This window comes from Syngnathoides biaculeatus, chromosome 7 (assembly GCF_019802595.1).
Source record: "Syngnathoides biaculeatus isolate LvHL_M chromosome 7, ASM1980259v1, whole genome shotgun sequence".
In the NCBI taxonomy this organism is placed as follows: Eukaryota; Metazoa; Chordata; class Actinopteri; order Syngnathiformes; family Syngnathidae; genus Syngnathoides; species Syngnathoides biaculeatus.
Window position 1 is genome coordinate 14138928 of NC_084646.1, and position 14526 is coordinate 14153453.

Genomic DNA, 14526 nt, shown 5'->3' on the forward strand with positions numbered 1-14526 from the left:
ACTCTCATCCTGAATCAGGCTGTGCTAAGGTACAATTTTAAAATGACACACCATCTCATCATGCACTTTCTACTTTGGCTTCAGACACGACCTTTGCCACTCAGAAAAGAGAAAATCTCGTCCAGTTTAACCACGTTTTCTTCAATTATTCACATATTACGACAGTCATGACATCTTAAAACAACAGCATTTCTTTTTTAACTTTCTCCATTAATATAAAAAAAAATGCAGCATCTCTAGCTCGTCTTTGCTCTACGTTGCCAAGACTGTGTTGCTAATTAAAGCAACGGTCGTGGACACTGTCATTATAAAACACATTGATGGGCTGCGTAAGTAATGTAACGTTTGTAATTATGAGTGTACATCTTTAAGAACCAGGGGATGTACGGTAAACTAGGAAAAAGAGTTTGGCGGAGCAACGGTCGTTGATAGAGAAAGTCATGTCTTTTTTTTTGGGGTGTAGGGCACGCCGTCCCAAGATCAAGTAAGACTGCCTCGTGATCGAGCGGTTGATCACAATCGACACATTGAGCACCCATGTTGTAGATAGTGGTATTCCTTTGGATTTGGGATCAAAACAGCTTTTGAGTAGAACAAGAATAGTAGGTGGTGAATATCGTCTTGCCCTGGAATCAAAATGTGCTCAAGTTCTGGTTCTGTGTTCATCTTTGCCCTCTTTACCAAGACCAAAGCCGAAGAAAAGGCTAAACACACTTGTGCAGTTAATCCTTTAAGATCTTCGTCTTGCGTGACCCTTTTTACTTCCGAGCTATATTTTTCCCAACTTGTGGTTAAGTTAGAAATTGTTTAATCGCAGTGGCTTTTGACTTTAGAACGACCATAGTATTATACGGTCTGTTGTTTATTTAAAGGACGTGCTTTTTGACAAAGGGTGAGTGGCTCAGTCCATAAGTTGGCTGGTGATCCAAAACCTCAGAGTACAAAGTGTGTACATCCTCAATTGATTTCTTTGGCATTTTGCCTCTTTTTACCAATCGTGTCCTTTTGCTCTTCCGCCACATAACGAGGGGACCTCCTGCTGCAGCATCTCACTCCCATTCGCTTCCTCTCATTAAAATCTCGCACTCCGATTGAGTCTCACCACGTCGTCATTACCACCTCTCGCACATATCAGCTTTTTATTGTCGCCATCTGTGCTTTTCTCACTGTCTCGCTCTCGTTTCTCTCACCTGATACCGCTCCCCTTCTTCCTCTATTAGAGATGAGCGAGTTGTCAGAGTTGTCCTGGCCTGCCCCTGCGGGCCAGAGGGGGGATGGGGAGTCAGTCTTCCGCTGAAGAGCAAGGTGACCTCTCGCCCTGAACATGACCCAGCATCTTCCCCACATTTGCTCCGTCACCGGCACCCAGCCCCCGCCCCCACTTCAAACATCTGTCGGCACTATGACCTCTTTGTCTCTCTCTTCTGTTGCTTCCCACCTGCTATACATTTAGCGCCACATCACCCATCCGTTACCATCTCCTGTATTATCCGCACTTCAGTCCAACTCACTACACTCTAGTGTAGAACTCATCATACCAGCGAATATAGAACATTCTATTCCACTGTACGCGAACAAAGTCCTCCTCTGATGATGTTTTTGTCACTTGCATGCCGAAAATGACAATCTTATCCCTATAATATTTTTCCTTTTTCCACAAAGGAATACTTTTTCTCCCTTTTTATGTCTTGAAACAAATAATAAGTAAATGAAAATGTTGGGGTTCTTACTCCGAGTGAGCAGGTTGGATAGGATTAGAAATGAGCTCATGAGAGGGACAGCCAAAGTTGGATGTTTTGGAGACAAAGTTGGAGAGAGCAGACTTCGATGGTTTGGACATGTGCAGAGGCGAGAGAGTGAGTATATTGGTAGAAGGGTGCTGAGACCAAAGAAAATGTTGATGGATGTTGTAAGGGAGAACACGATGACAGTGGGTGTTAGAGAAGAAGATGTAATAGATGGAAAAAGATGACATGCTGTGGCGACCCCTAACAAGATAAGCCGACAGGAAAAGAAGAACAAATGTCTTGAAACAAGTAGGACACTAACCTGCATAAAAAAATGCCACTTTACTGTTTTAAGATTTGTACATTTCTTCTTTATATCATTTCAAAATACTTGTGTCAAAATATTTTATTCTTAATACTACTATTTCTTAGAAATAAAGAATATACTATACACTAATGAGCTCTAATTTAAACTTGGTACTTATCTTAAAAAAAAATATTCCCTTGAAAAAAGTACTTTATTGTCACACGATTACTACATCTTTCTCTTCGGGGAGGAAAGGGAGGGATGATGTTGGCATAAGATGTATTTTTTGGGCCTAAAATAAGTTCAACAATTTTATTGAAAAAAAATTTTATTTAAAAAAATAACCACCACAACGCAACTTCTCAGGAAAATGTACAGAACAAAATACTCATAACGACTACTGACTTTTTCATGATTTTATTAACTTATGTACAGTTACTACTGCTTCTGTCTGAAAAGAAAATAGAATAAGACAAGAAAATAAGGACAAGAATCAAGCATATTACATCCATATTTATAAAATAAAGAAAAGTGAAGTATAGTTTAATCCTCAGAATATGGTGACTTTTTTTTTACAGCAAATTGACTTTTTCTCAAAGATTTTTATCAAAAAATACAAATATTTCCTTAAAAAGTTTTCTTTGGAAAAAATACTTTTCACTCATAATAACTACTTGGTGGGGAAAAAATCTTTGTAGAATTCATAGTTTTTAAATAAAAATAACTTATTTTCTTGGAGGGGGATTTTTTTTGGGCCGAAAACACGTGATTAGTCAACTTTAAGCTATAAACGTTGACTACTCGACTAATCGGCTACAAAATGTCTGTTGATTGCAAGTATTGCTCCCCAGAGCTGAACAAAATGTACTGTTGAAAAAACAATCTGGCTTTTCTGATTATAAAACTCTTTTTCTATCTCTGTACCAACAGTCCAGTTCGACGGGCCCGAATGGGATCGCTCATCACCTACTGAGCGCTTGCGTCCTCCGGGCCCCCGGTCCAGCCCGCTGGTGGGCGGGGCGGTGAAATTTCGAATGCCCCAGGAGGGCCTCACCATGGTGGGAGAGAGGGTGGACCCCGCACAGCCTTTGGAGAAACAAGTGTACGTATGCCTCTTTCTGAAGTACATATACCATATATCACATTCATGTCTAGTATTTGACCACAGGCCACGTTGCTCTTGACATTTCATTACATTAAGAGGCTTGCTTGATTTCATATTCATCATCTTTGTAGCCGTTAGTTTAATTACTTCAATCTAATAGATGGCAAAGTGATAAAATATTTTAATAGGAGCAGCATTACTGCTAAACTTGACATTATTTATCTTCTAGCATGCCCATTATGTTGTGCCTGATCAGTGTGCGTGTACTTGACATACTCAGAAAACATCTCATCTTATCTCATTTTGATTGGTTTCGAGCAATTTTTAACACTTTAAAGAACAATTTGTGTGTTTAGGCTACCTTTGCTTCACATACCATAATGGAAAGCATAAACCTTAACACTGTTTCAGCTAAGCGGTGACCAGCAGACGTCAGAAGGCTGTGGAAAAAGATTTGAACGTTAAAAACACACATTTATTTTGGTGTTTTAGTTACGGACATTATTGGTGTGATTTATGTTCCATCTATTTGCACATCCATCCATCCATCCAAACATCCATTTTCTTTGCCACTTATCCTCACGAGGGTCGCGGGGAGTGCTGGAACCTATCTCCAGCTGTCAATGGGCAGGAGGAGGGGTACACCCTGATCTTGTTGCCAGCCAATTGCAGGGCACATGGAGACAAACAGCCACACTCACAATCACACCTAGGGGCAATTTAGAGTATCCAATTAATGTTGCATGTTTTTGGGATGTGGGAGGAAACCGGAGTGCCCGGAGGAGAACATGCAAACTCCACACAGGCGGGTCTGGGATCGAACCCGGGACCTCAGAACTGTGAGGCTAACACTTTCCAGCTGAGCCCACCGTGCTGCCCTATTTGCACATAAACTCTTATTTCACTAATGGAGTCCAAACTCTTCAATCACTTAATAACACGTACGATAAAGGTATATGTTTACAAAAACCCGCGTGCATACACTTGGTCCCAGCAGTGCCGCAAAGCATGCTGGAAGGAAGTAAATAGCCTTTAAAGGGCATGTTTTGTGTCAATTATTTTGTGAGTCAGTCTTTTATTTGTTTTATTATTTACTAGTTATACTCTGTGTGCTGTGGTGTGATAATTTCAGTGAGTGAGTGTGTACAACATTTTCAGTCGTGACCTGCCTGCACAGGGAGCGTGTGGGGCAATGCTGGCGAGTATGCTAATAGTTTAACAAGTGTGTTGAAGTGTACTTTGTGGGACAAGTCATACAACAACATTTGCAAATGTGGCAAAGTCACTGTGCACATAAGGTGCACCACATTGCAAGGTGCCATGTCCAATTTGGCACCTTGTCTATTTCGAAGAGAAATTAAGGCCTTTACGACTTTGGAAATCCGATAAATGGAAGTAAAAAAAAAACTGAATATGTGTGGCTGTGTACTGCAAATAGGCAAGGTCAAACTGTATATCAGATTTTGGATATTTTACTGTAGATTATATGCATGACAGCTTTCTCGTATTGTATGTTTCAGGTGGTATCACGGTTCACTTTCTCGGTCCGAAGCGGAGTCGCTGCTCACATTGAGTAAAGAGTGTAGCTACCTGGTGAGGAACAGTCAGACCAATCGATGTGACTATTCGCTGTCTCTACGGTAAGCACACACACACACACACCTTCATCCATCTTTCTCTGCTCTCCTCCCTTCATCCATCACCCAAACTTAGGATCATTGCCACGCGACCTCCTCCTCCTCCACTACTCATTTGCAGGCTGCAATAATGCTTATCTGGTCAAATCTCTCCCTTGTAATTATGAGCATGATCCATCACTGTGTTCTCCCATCACGCTTCTGTCCTTACCCCCCCATCTCCCACCCCACCTTCTGCTCGCACGGTAGCACCCTTCTTTGGTCTCAACGGCCCCACCTCTTAAGTGGTAATCAGGCAGGTAGAGCACACTTCAGTGCGCACATCATCCTCGCCATAATCACTAATGAATATGAATCACCTTCTGTTGGGCACACAAGAAGGGAGTAGTCGCAAGAGAGATGGGAGTACGTGTGTGTGTGTGTGTGTGTGTGTGTGTGTGTGTGTGTGTGTGTGTGTGTGTGTGTGTTAGGGGGAGTTGCACATAAACAACTTTGAGGATTACTCACACATTTCTGCACGCTTCCTGTGGTCAAGCTGCAAGGTCGCAATTCTGGTTCTGCGTTTGGTTTGCGTGAAGACGTAATGTGAGCAGATATGGAGTCTCAGGACACTGTGAAGCCTTAATTACGTTCAACCTCCGGCATTCCAATCTCCTTCAGTGTAATAAGGAGAAAAGCATCCGCACGCCAACGTAGTCTCTTGGCGGACAAGTCCCTTCTGCACCGAAACATTACAGTGATCCATTTTTAAAAAAAACTTAGGTGTGTTGAACCTAGTTTAACTCATTATTGTCTTGATAGGCGGCACGGTGGATCAGCTGGTAAAAGTGTTGGCCTCACAGTTCTGAAGACCTGGGTTCGATACTGGCCCCGCCTGTGTGGAGTTTGAATGTTCTCCCCGTGCCTGTGTGGGTTTTCTCTCGGACACTCCGGTTTCCCACATCCCGAAAAACATGCAGCATGAATTAGGACACTCTAAATTGCCCAAGGTGTGAATGTGAGTGTGGCTGTTTGTCTCTACGTTCCCTGCGATTGGCTGGAAACCAGTTCAGGGTATACCCTGCCTCCTGCCCGTTGGCAGCTGGGATAGGCTCCAGCGCTCCCCACGACCCTTGTGAGGATTAGCGGCAGAGAAAATTGATTGTCTTTCAATCTTGAGGCAACAGAATGCCACAGGGCTCTGTAGAGTGAGGGAAGGTGCAGAATTTTACATTTTCGGAAGGTTCACAAGTTACATTTGTTACATTGAGTCATTAAAGTGTGGGTGACATCGCTATAAACATTCTAAAATAGATATTGTAATGAAAAATACATAACAGTATTCACTTCAATGTCTATACGGGAAAAAAAAAGTGAGCAGAGAGCGCGTCATCCATGCACAAAGTTGCGGAATTGAGTGTCCCTCGACATCCAAGTGGTCGCCATATTAGTCGTGCCATCTGTCCTTGACGTCATCGTCACTTCCGCCGTTGAAAACGCGCAGTGCCTGCTACTATGGAAGCCGAACAACAGAGATATTCGTATTTTTCCGACGCCTCTTCTGACACCGAAGCTCTTTTCGAAAAGGACAACACCACACAACCGAGTGAAGTTACAGGGGCAATATTACACTATTGTTTCGAGCCATATTCAGATGATATCCGATCACGGCCAAACTGCCTCCCGTCCCATCCACTCCCGCGCCGGAGATGAGCCATCGCGGCTCATCGCAGCCGGCCGGTGTGGCTTATGACAGAGCCGAGCAGTGCTGCTTTAGTCACAGCCGAGCTGTATACGTCAAAATCATGTTTCGTGGTGAAAAAAACACATGGGACCATATTGGCCGTGGGTTTTTCATTAATAATATACCAAAAATCATCCGTTTGACGACACTTGAGCTTTAATATGTAATGATAACATAGAACAATAACATTGATTTGCAAATAACTATAGAATTGTCAATATCTGGACATACTAGTTATCCACCAGATAAGAGCGATATGCTGTTCTCATCTAAATTGCAATACTTGCTTGCTGTGAAATCTGCTCCTGTTAAGTACAACACAAAGGCAGTAACTGGTGGATACACGGTTTTATTGTATCTTCTGGTGCCTCGTGGAAGAACGTTTCATTGTTCTGCCTGTCATTTTATGTCGCTGGGGTAGCCAGAGGAACAAAGATCCATTATGTGTCGTGTAAATAACTCATTTTAGTGAAAATGAAATGGGGGGTGTGGGAGTGAAATAGGATAATTTCCCAGGATACAGCTTGGGAATCAGGTTTAAATTCATGCAACTGCCCCCCCAACCCCTTTAATTTGTTCGCCTGGGGGAGGCTACAAAAGCTGCTGTACACAAACACTTAATATTTGATTCAAGTCATATCATTCACTTTTTTTCTGTGGTTCAACCTTTTGGCTGGAGCCAGAACAAAACAGATAAGAGTCTCTGTGGTTGTATTTAGTCTTCATAAACCTGTAGTGACTGCCTGCTGAGTTTCAGCCTTGACGCAAACATTCCCCCCTGAGAAACAACGCACGTTGACAGTGATAGAATGTGGCATCCATCTGGCTTCCCCCCCCGTCACATAGTTAGTCTCCCACCGGGAAGGTCAACAACATTATTGACACGAAAATGCAACGGCCCCTGGTACCGACTGCCAAGAGACTGTCAGGATTTGATTGGATAGTTGACAGTAAAGCTCTAATTATGCTGACCCAAGCCTGATCGGTGCATGTAGCTGGTGTTTTGCAGGCTATTAGCACATCAATAACGGTTATTGGATTTTAAAATACCACTACTTGGTGCCAACTTGTGCTTTCCTATTTTTACAAGAAAAGAATATAAATAGGAGCCTTGCCAGTATGAGCGACCTGATCTATAGCAGGTAAACATTGCTAATGTTACTTGGTAGAGCGCGGACCTTCTCCGAAGCAGTTAAACATGGGGATCTGACTCGCTTGCCATGATTGTTCCACACCACACTTGTAGGCTGCAAAATGGCTGCCAACTGCAAGCGTTTCTAACCACAGCTGCATATGCTGCCGGGTCTGCGTCTCTGACCAAGGCCACACGCCTCACGAACATGAACGCGCACGAGACGTGCACTGTACAAACATGTTAGGCACCGCTTCATTGCTAGCATGACTTATTCACGATGGTTGTGTTGCAAAACATAAAATGTTACTGCTTTGGTGTATATTCCGGGAACGTACCATCAATTAAAAATCAAAAAGAGGTGACAATATTACACGTTGAGCAGAAACTTTGCAATTTCTGCGTCGGTCCTGAATCCTCTTAACTATGTGGCCCCTCCACAATAATAACCTTAGTAACACACAATAATAATCTTACAATAATAAAGTAAAAATGAACTAAAATATTGGAGCTGCATACAGTGAAGAAAATAAGTATTTGAACACCATGCGTTATTGCAAGGTTCTCCCATTTAGAAATCATGGAGGGGTCTGAAATTTTCATCATAGGTGCATGTCCAAAATCGAGAAATCACACTGTATGATTTTCTAACGATTTATTTGTGTGATACAGCTGCAAATAAGTATTTGAACACCTGAATAAACCAATGTTAATATTTGGTACAGTAGCCTTTGTTTGCAATTACAGAGGTCAAACGTTTCCTGTAGTTGTTCACCAGGTTTGCACACACTGCAGGAGGGATTTTGACCCACTCCGCCACACAGATCTTCTCTCGATCAAACAGGTTTTTGGGCTGTCGCTGAGAAACACAGAGTTTCAGCTCCCTCCAAAGATTTTCTATTGGGTTTAGGTCTGGAGACCGGCTAGGCCAGGCCAGAACCATGATGTGCTTCTTACGGGGCGACTCTTTGGTTTTCCTGGCTGTGTGCTTCAGGTCATTGTCACGTTGAAAGACCCAGCCACGACCCATCTTCAATGCTCTGACTGAGGGAAAGAGGTTGTTCCCCAAAATCTCACAATGCATGGCCGCGGTCATCCTCTCCTTAATACAGTGCAGTCGCCCTGTCCCATGTGCAGAAAAACACCCCCAAAGCATGATGCTACCACCCCCATGCTTCACAGGAGGGATGGTGTTCTTGGCATGGAACTCATCATTCGTCTTCCTTCAAACACGGTTAGTGGAATTATGACCAAAAAGTTCAATTTTGGTCTCATTTGACCACAAAACTTTCTCCCACGACTCCTCTGTATCATCCCAATGGTCATTGGGAAACTTAAGACGGGGCTTGACATGTGCTGGTTTAAGCAGGGGAACCTTCCGTGCCATGCATGATTTCAAACCATGACGTTTTAGAGTATTAACAACGGTCATCTTGGAAATGGTGGTCCCAGCTGTTTTCATATCATTGACCAAGTCCTGTCGTGTAGTCCAGGGCTGATTCCTCACCTTTGTAAGGATCACTGAGAGCCCACGAGGTGATATCTTCCATGGGCCTCCGCTCCGATTGAGATTAACCGTCATGTTTAGCTTTTTCCATTTTCTAATGATTGCTCCAACAGTGGAGCTTTTTTCACCAAGCTGCTTGGCAATTTCTCTGTAGCCTTTTCCAGCCTTGCAGAGTTGTACAATTTTGACTCTGGTGTCTTTGGACAGCTGTTTAATCTTTGCTATGTTACAAGTTTGAGTCTTACTGATTGTATGGGGTGGACCGGTGTCTTTATGCAGCTAACGACCTCACACAGGTGGATCAGACTCAGGATTCAGATTGATGGAGTGAAGGTGGACTTTTAAAGGCGGACTAACGGGTCTTTGAGGGTCAGAATTCTGGCTGTTTGACAGGTGTTCAAATACTTATTTGCAGCTGTATCACACAAATAAATTGTTAAAAAATTATACATTGTGATTTCTGGATGTTTCTTTTTAGATTATCTCTCTCACAGTGGACGTGCACCTACAATGAAAATTTTAGACCCCTCCACGATTTCTAAGTGGGAGAACTTGCAATATAGCAGGGTGTTCAAATACTCATTTTCTTCACCATAAGTACTTATAAGTAGGGATTTGGCTAAATTCAGAATTAACCACATTCCAATTTATGTGGAATTGGAGTTAGTTTGAGATATTTTTTTAGGTGAGCACAGGAGGCCTTGCTGTCCCTGTCGTCCCAGTTTACACAAACAATGTGAATTTCTTCTTCAGTTTCAGAGACCTCTGAATTGCAGATTCCTGAAAGTGAAAGTCGGCCATGACCACCAGGGACGTGAATATTTCTCATCCCCCTTCACAGTCCAACGCATTTGACTTTCTCTGGTTGCCTCCGCATGTGCTAATCCTCATCCATCATAATATCCCCTCCCTACCTAAATCCACGGAGGCTTCATGACTCCCCACCTCTGTTTTCAAATGCGACTCCCCCAATCTAATTTGAGCTTGTTGTTTTGGTCCCAGGAGCTGCCAGGGCTTCATGCACATCAAGTTTACGCAGTGCAAGGACGCCAAGTACGTGCTGGGACACAACAGCCCGGCGTTCGACTCCATCCCCGAGCTGGTGCACTTCTACACCACGCACAAGCTCCCCATCCGTGGTGCTGAGCACCTGTCGCTGCTCTTCCCCGTACTGGTGCAGACTCTCTGACTTTTCAAAGTTTTTGTTGAGAAACTTCCAGCTCATTCGTTCAGGTTATTTTTGGACGACTGGACCTTTCACCGCTGTTCTACTTGTGCCAAGCGTCACTAAAATCCAAGGCGATGGATTCGCAGAGAAGGCAGTACATGATCTCCTTTCTCTCCCTCTCGCTGTCATATCTGCGCTGAACCAAGGTTGACGGACTTCAGGACATCATAAATTCTCATTTTCTCTTTTTTTCTTCTTCTTCTTCTTTTTCGGCCACGTGTCTGTCAGAGCTGAGGAAGTCAGTTGCACCTCAAGAGAAAGTCAGGATTTGCCAATGTTCTGTTTGGGGAAGGCTGACCAAAGATTGAGATTCAATTCAATTACTGCTGTTTATCCTAAAAAAAAATCCTCATTAACACTTGGTAAATATTCCTCTTGTCAGATTTTTCACATTTGTATTAGGATCAATAAATGGAACCATAGAGGTTTGTTTTTTTCATTGAATGCTAGAAATGAGAACATGAGACGACATAGACATAAATGTGTACACAAAACCTCACATACAGTAAGTGAACCCCTATTAACTACTATTAGCAGGAGATAGTGACCTTGCCACACATACATTAGTGAAAAAATAAGTAATCAATGCCACGAGAAATATTACAATTACCTCCAGTAATGGTTTACTGTGAACCTCTGTATATTCACAGTTCGCCATTTATGAATTTGTCTTTTGGTAGATATTTGTGGGTGAACCTACGATCCTCAATTTGCTGATTTGGGTTTTTGAGTTCTGGCCATAACCTCGTCTATTAGAAGAAAGTACTATGTTACCATCTTGTGGCATCTTCATTAGGAAATTGCAAACCTTTTCTGACGGGCATCAATTATTCGCAGATTTTCACAAAAGCCAGGTTTCATTGGAAACCGTGACTATCCCAGAAATTGTGATCTTTACTAGCATTTCAGACAAATCTTATATGAGCCTTAAAAGTATACTGCTGGCTGATGTTTTTGATGTCATTTTTAATACCCACTTAGTAGAGCAAGAACATACACTTGCATCAAAGTCTCCCGCGTGACCATGGCTAAATTTAGCTCCTCCCTGATGTACACAGATCTCAGTCCTTTAATCCCTCATGATGTAGAATTTTAACATACTTCCTTGACGCCAATTCTAATTTTAGTGGCTCCTGTGTTGTGTTGCATGGGTTCTTATTTTCTCTCAAGAATTGAGCAACAAATCACGCAAAATTTGAACAAACTCTGTGCGCTATCGTGACACTCCGCAAATATGGTGGATCTGGTATTATTACAGTCTTAAGATTGTCAGCTTTCTAACTGTAAATCTGATACATCTGTCCATATTCTACCACTTATGATGATCAGGTATGAGGGTGAGCTGCACATTTTCCCAGCTGCCTTTGGGCGAGAGATGAGGTACACGCTGAACTTGTCACTTGCAGAAGACAGATAGACAAGTACCGTATTTTCCGAACTATAAGCCGCTACTTTTTCCAATACAGTGATGCCTCGGTTCTGGACCATGATCCGTTCCAGAAAGCGGTTCGAGAAGTGATTTGTTCGAAAATCGATGTTTCCCATTACAATGAAAGGAAAAAGAAATAATGCGTTCCAAGCCTAAAAATGTGGCATTTTTCCCATCTTTTCCTGATAATAAACTGCATAGCAGAAATACTTGTATAGTTTAAATACTTTGTATAGTAAAATAACTTAAATATATTTATTTTTTGCTTTACAAGCAACTCACGTTCTTTGGAGCCATGATTGGGGGTTAATACAGTAGTCCTCGATTAGAAGAAAAACAACAGTCACTATTGGGACGAGGCTGCATTATACAGAATAACAAAAGTGCACTGGTTGCGCCCTGCGCGTTTTATCATTTCCAGGTTTTTTTTCGGGGGTAATTCGAATTGACAAAAAAACGCGTCGTGGGTGGCTCAGCTGCTTGCGCCGCGCGCAATGTTATTTCTGGGTTTTTTCGGGGGGTGTTTGAATAGACAATAACAAAACGCGTCATGCGTGGGTCAGCTGCTTACGCCTTTTTTTTTTCGGCAAAGTGGGAATTCACAAAGTGCATCGTGAGTCAGCTGGTCTGGCCGCAGGCAGTATGTTATTTGCGGGCTTTGTCGGCGGCGTTCGAGTACCGAAGATAAACAAATCTGGAAATTTTCATTCGAAAACCGATTTGGTCGAAAACAGGGACGTTCGAGACCCGAGGCTTTACTGTACTCTGAAACAAGTGGCCTATGTGACAATTCGACTAAAATATTGATTTTTTTTTTTTCACGCTAGCGGCTATCAATTTAGACAAACAAGAAACTTATTCGGATGTAATGCTTAAAACATGGCTGTTCCCGATAATGCACTCGGGTTTGGGCATGCGTCGATGCCTCCAGCGTGTAGAAGAAGACTGCGCTAGTTTTTGGCGCTTGAAGCAAAACCCAGCACGACATGCACAAATGCAACATATTTTATTTTATTTTTCATATCCTCATCATGGAAAGTTCCAGAAAAACAACATATGTTGCAGCTTTTAAGTTGAAAGCATTGATCTGTCCATCCAGGAGGGGACTCAAGCTTCTGCGCGGACGTTTGGCGTGAACAAATCTATGGTGAGGCGTTGGAGACGGTAGCATGAAGAACTGATGTAAAGCCAAAACGCAACAAAGGCTTTCAGAGTTCATAAGAGCGGGTTGCCTGACCTCGAAAATGTTGTTTAGGACTGGGTGAACGTCATCAGCGTGAGCCGTGCTTTTAAAGCGGCACTCCGAGGTGAGTGGGAGGCTTGGATGAGCAGCGGCGAGAACTCTTTCACAAAAACTGGTCGCGTGCGAAAATCATCAGTTGATCGGGAATTATGGAGCAATCCGAAAGGATCTCCCATCACCAACGGATTTCGAAAGGCTGGACTGCTACGTGAGGAGTACAGGACGACTTCAGCGGTAACTGCATCTCGAGGTGATCATGACATCGAGAGCGACAGAGACAGAAATGGTGTGTGATGGAGACGTTCTGAGACTCTTCAACTCTAACACTCAAGTCGATGACTTGAGTGGTTTCAGTGAACAGGAGGAGGAACGAGAAGACTTTTCTGTTATGTTTGAGCCGTTTTACTTCCATGTTACAGTCGCTGTTTGGGAAAAAAGGTATGTAAATAAAACATTTACAAAGTCTTTCTGTGTAAATTTCCAACTTGACAATGTACATATATATCCACAGCGTATAGTCCAGTACGGCTAATGTATGCAACACCTTTGACTGTGAAGCAACCACTTAGAGCACTGTTTGACTTACTCTAAAAGACTCATTAGTTTTCTTCTTTTCACAGGGCCTTTTCCTTTTCATGTAAAATCCCACTCAAGCCCCAACTCTTTGGGGACTATGTTGCCTTTGTCGGAAAGAACCGTCTAACTCCAATGACTTGAAACGACATGTTTTGGAGGCTGCAGGCTAATCAGTAAACACTTGAAAGTGTCGTCCCTTTCTAGCAATCCTTCCCCGCCTAACATGTTTGATTGCCGACTGTCCCCCCGCCATGTGATTTAGAAGCTCATTGGTGAGTCGTATTTGAGTAAATTCTTGCCATCGTGTTTTATTTAGCTCTCATTTTGGGATGCTGGTTGATGTCTTGCGTGTCAAAAAAAGGCTCATATGTTCCAACAAATGGAAGTGTGTATTTTTTTCAACTCTTATTTTATTATTTAAACTTTATGCATACAGCTAAGACAATTGAAAACATAGTGAAACAAAAACAAACAAAAAATGAAAAATAAAAATAACAAATACATGCATAAACAGTACAAGAAACTGTACTATGTGATGTAGTTAAATATTTACATACATAGAATATAATGAATCAAAGGTTCATAGGCTAAAAAAAAAAAATCATGTACAGTATCCCTCAATAACTTCTTAAATGATATTGGGTTGAATGAGATGAGTTTCACGATTTGTCCTAGACTGTTCCAGTCATTTTGGGAGGGGGGGGATGAAATGATCACGAGAGAGTTTGACAAGTTTAATAAAATTGGTATTGGTATGCATGGTGAACAGAGAGCGAAAAATAGCATGGTCGGACTGACAAATAGGCTTTTTCAAAAAGGCAAAAATCGCCCGCAGAAATAATGACATTCATAAACATTCCACCCAAGATTGTAAAAAAGAAAAGAAAAATTCCATCAAATACTGAATGACAA

General features: G+C 42.3%; 1 protein-coding gene and 1 long non-coding RNA gene across 4 annotated transcripts in view; both read left to right on the forward strand.

The window, feature by feature from the left end:
- Window positions 1-10791, forward strand: part of shdb (Src homology 2 domain containing transforming protein D, b) — a 38330-nt gene extending 27539 nt beyond the window's left edge. For all 3 annotated transcript variants that reach the window (XM_061825076.1, XM_061825075.1, XM_061825074.1), the window contains 3 exons: window positions 2965-3136; window positions 4660-4779; window positions 10141-10791. In XM_061825076.1, coding sequence (XP_061681060.1) covers window positions 2965-3136; window positions 4660-4779; window positions 10141-10327 — 479 coding nt within the window. In that variant the 3' untranslated portion in view covers window positions 10328-10791. The remainder of the gene's footprint in view (window positions 1-2964; window positions 3137-4659; window positions 4780-10140) is intronic.
- A 1362-nt stretch (window positions 10792-12153) lies between these two features.
- On the forward strand, window positions 12154-14323 carry LOC133503713 (uncharacterized). The gene is made up of 3 exons (XR_009795818.1): window positions 12154-12942; window positions 13051-13476; window positions 13659-14323. It is a non-coding gene; the product is annotated as an uncharacterized LOC133503713 (long non-coding RNA).
- Window positions 14324-14526: the final 203 nt, after the last annotated feature.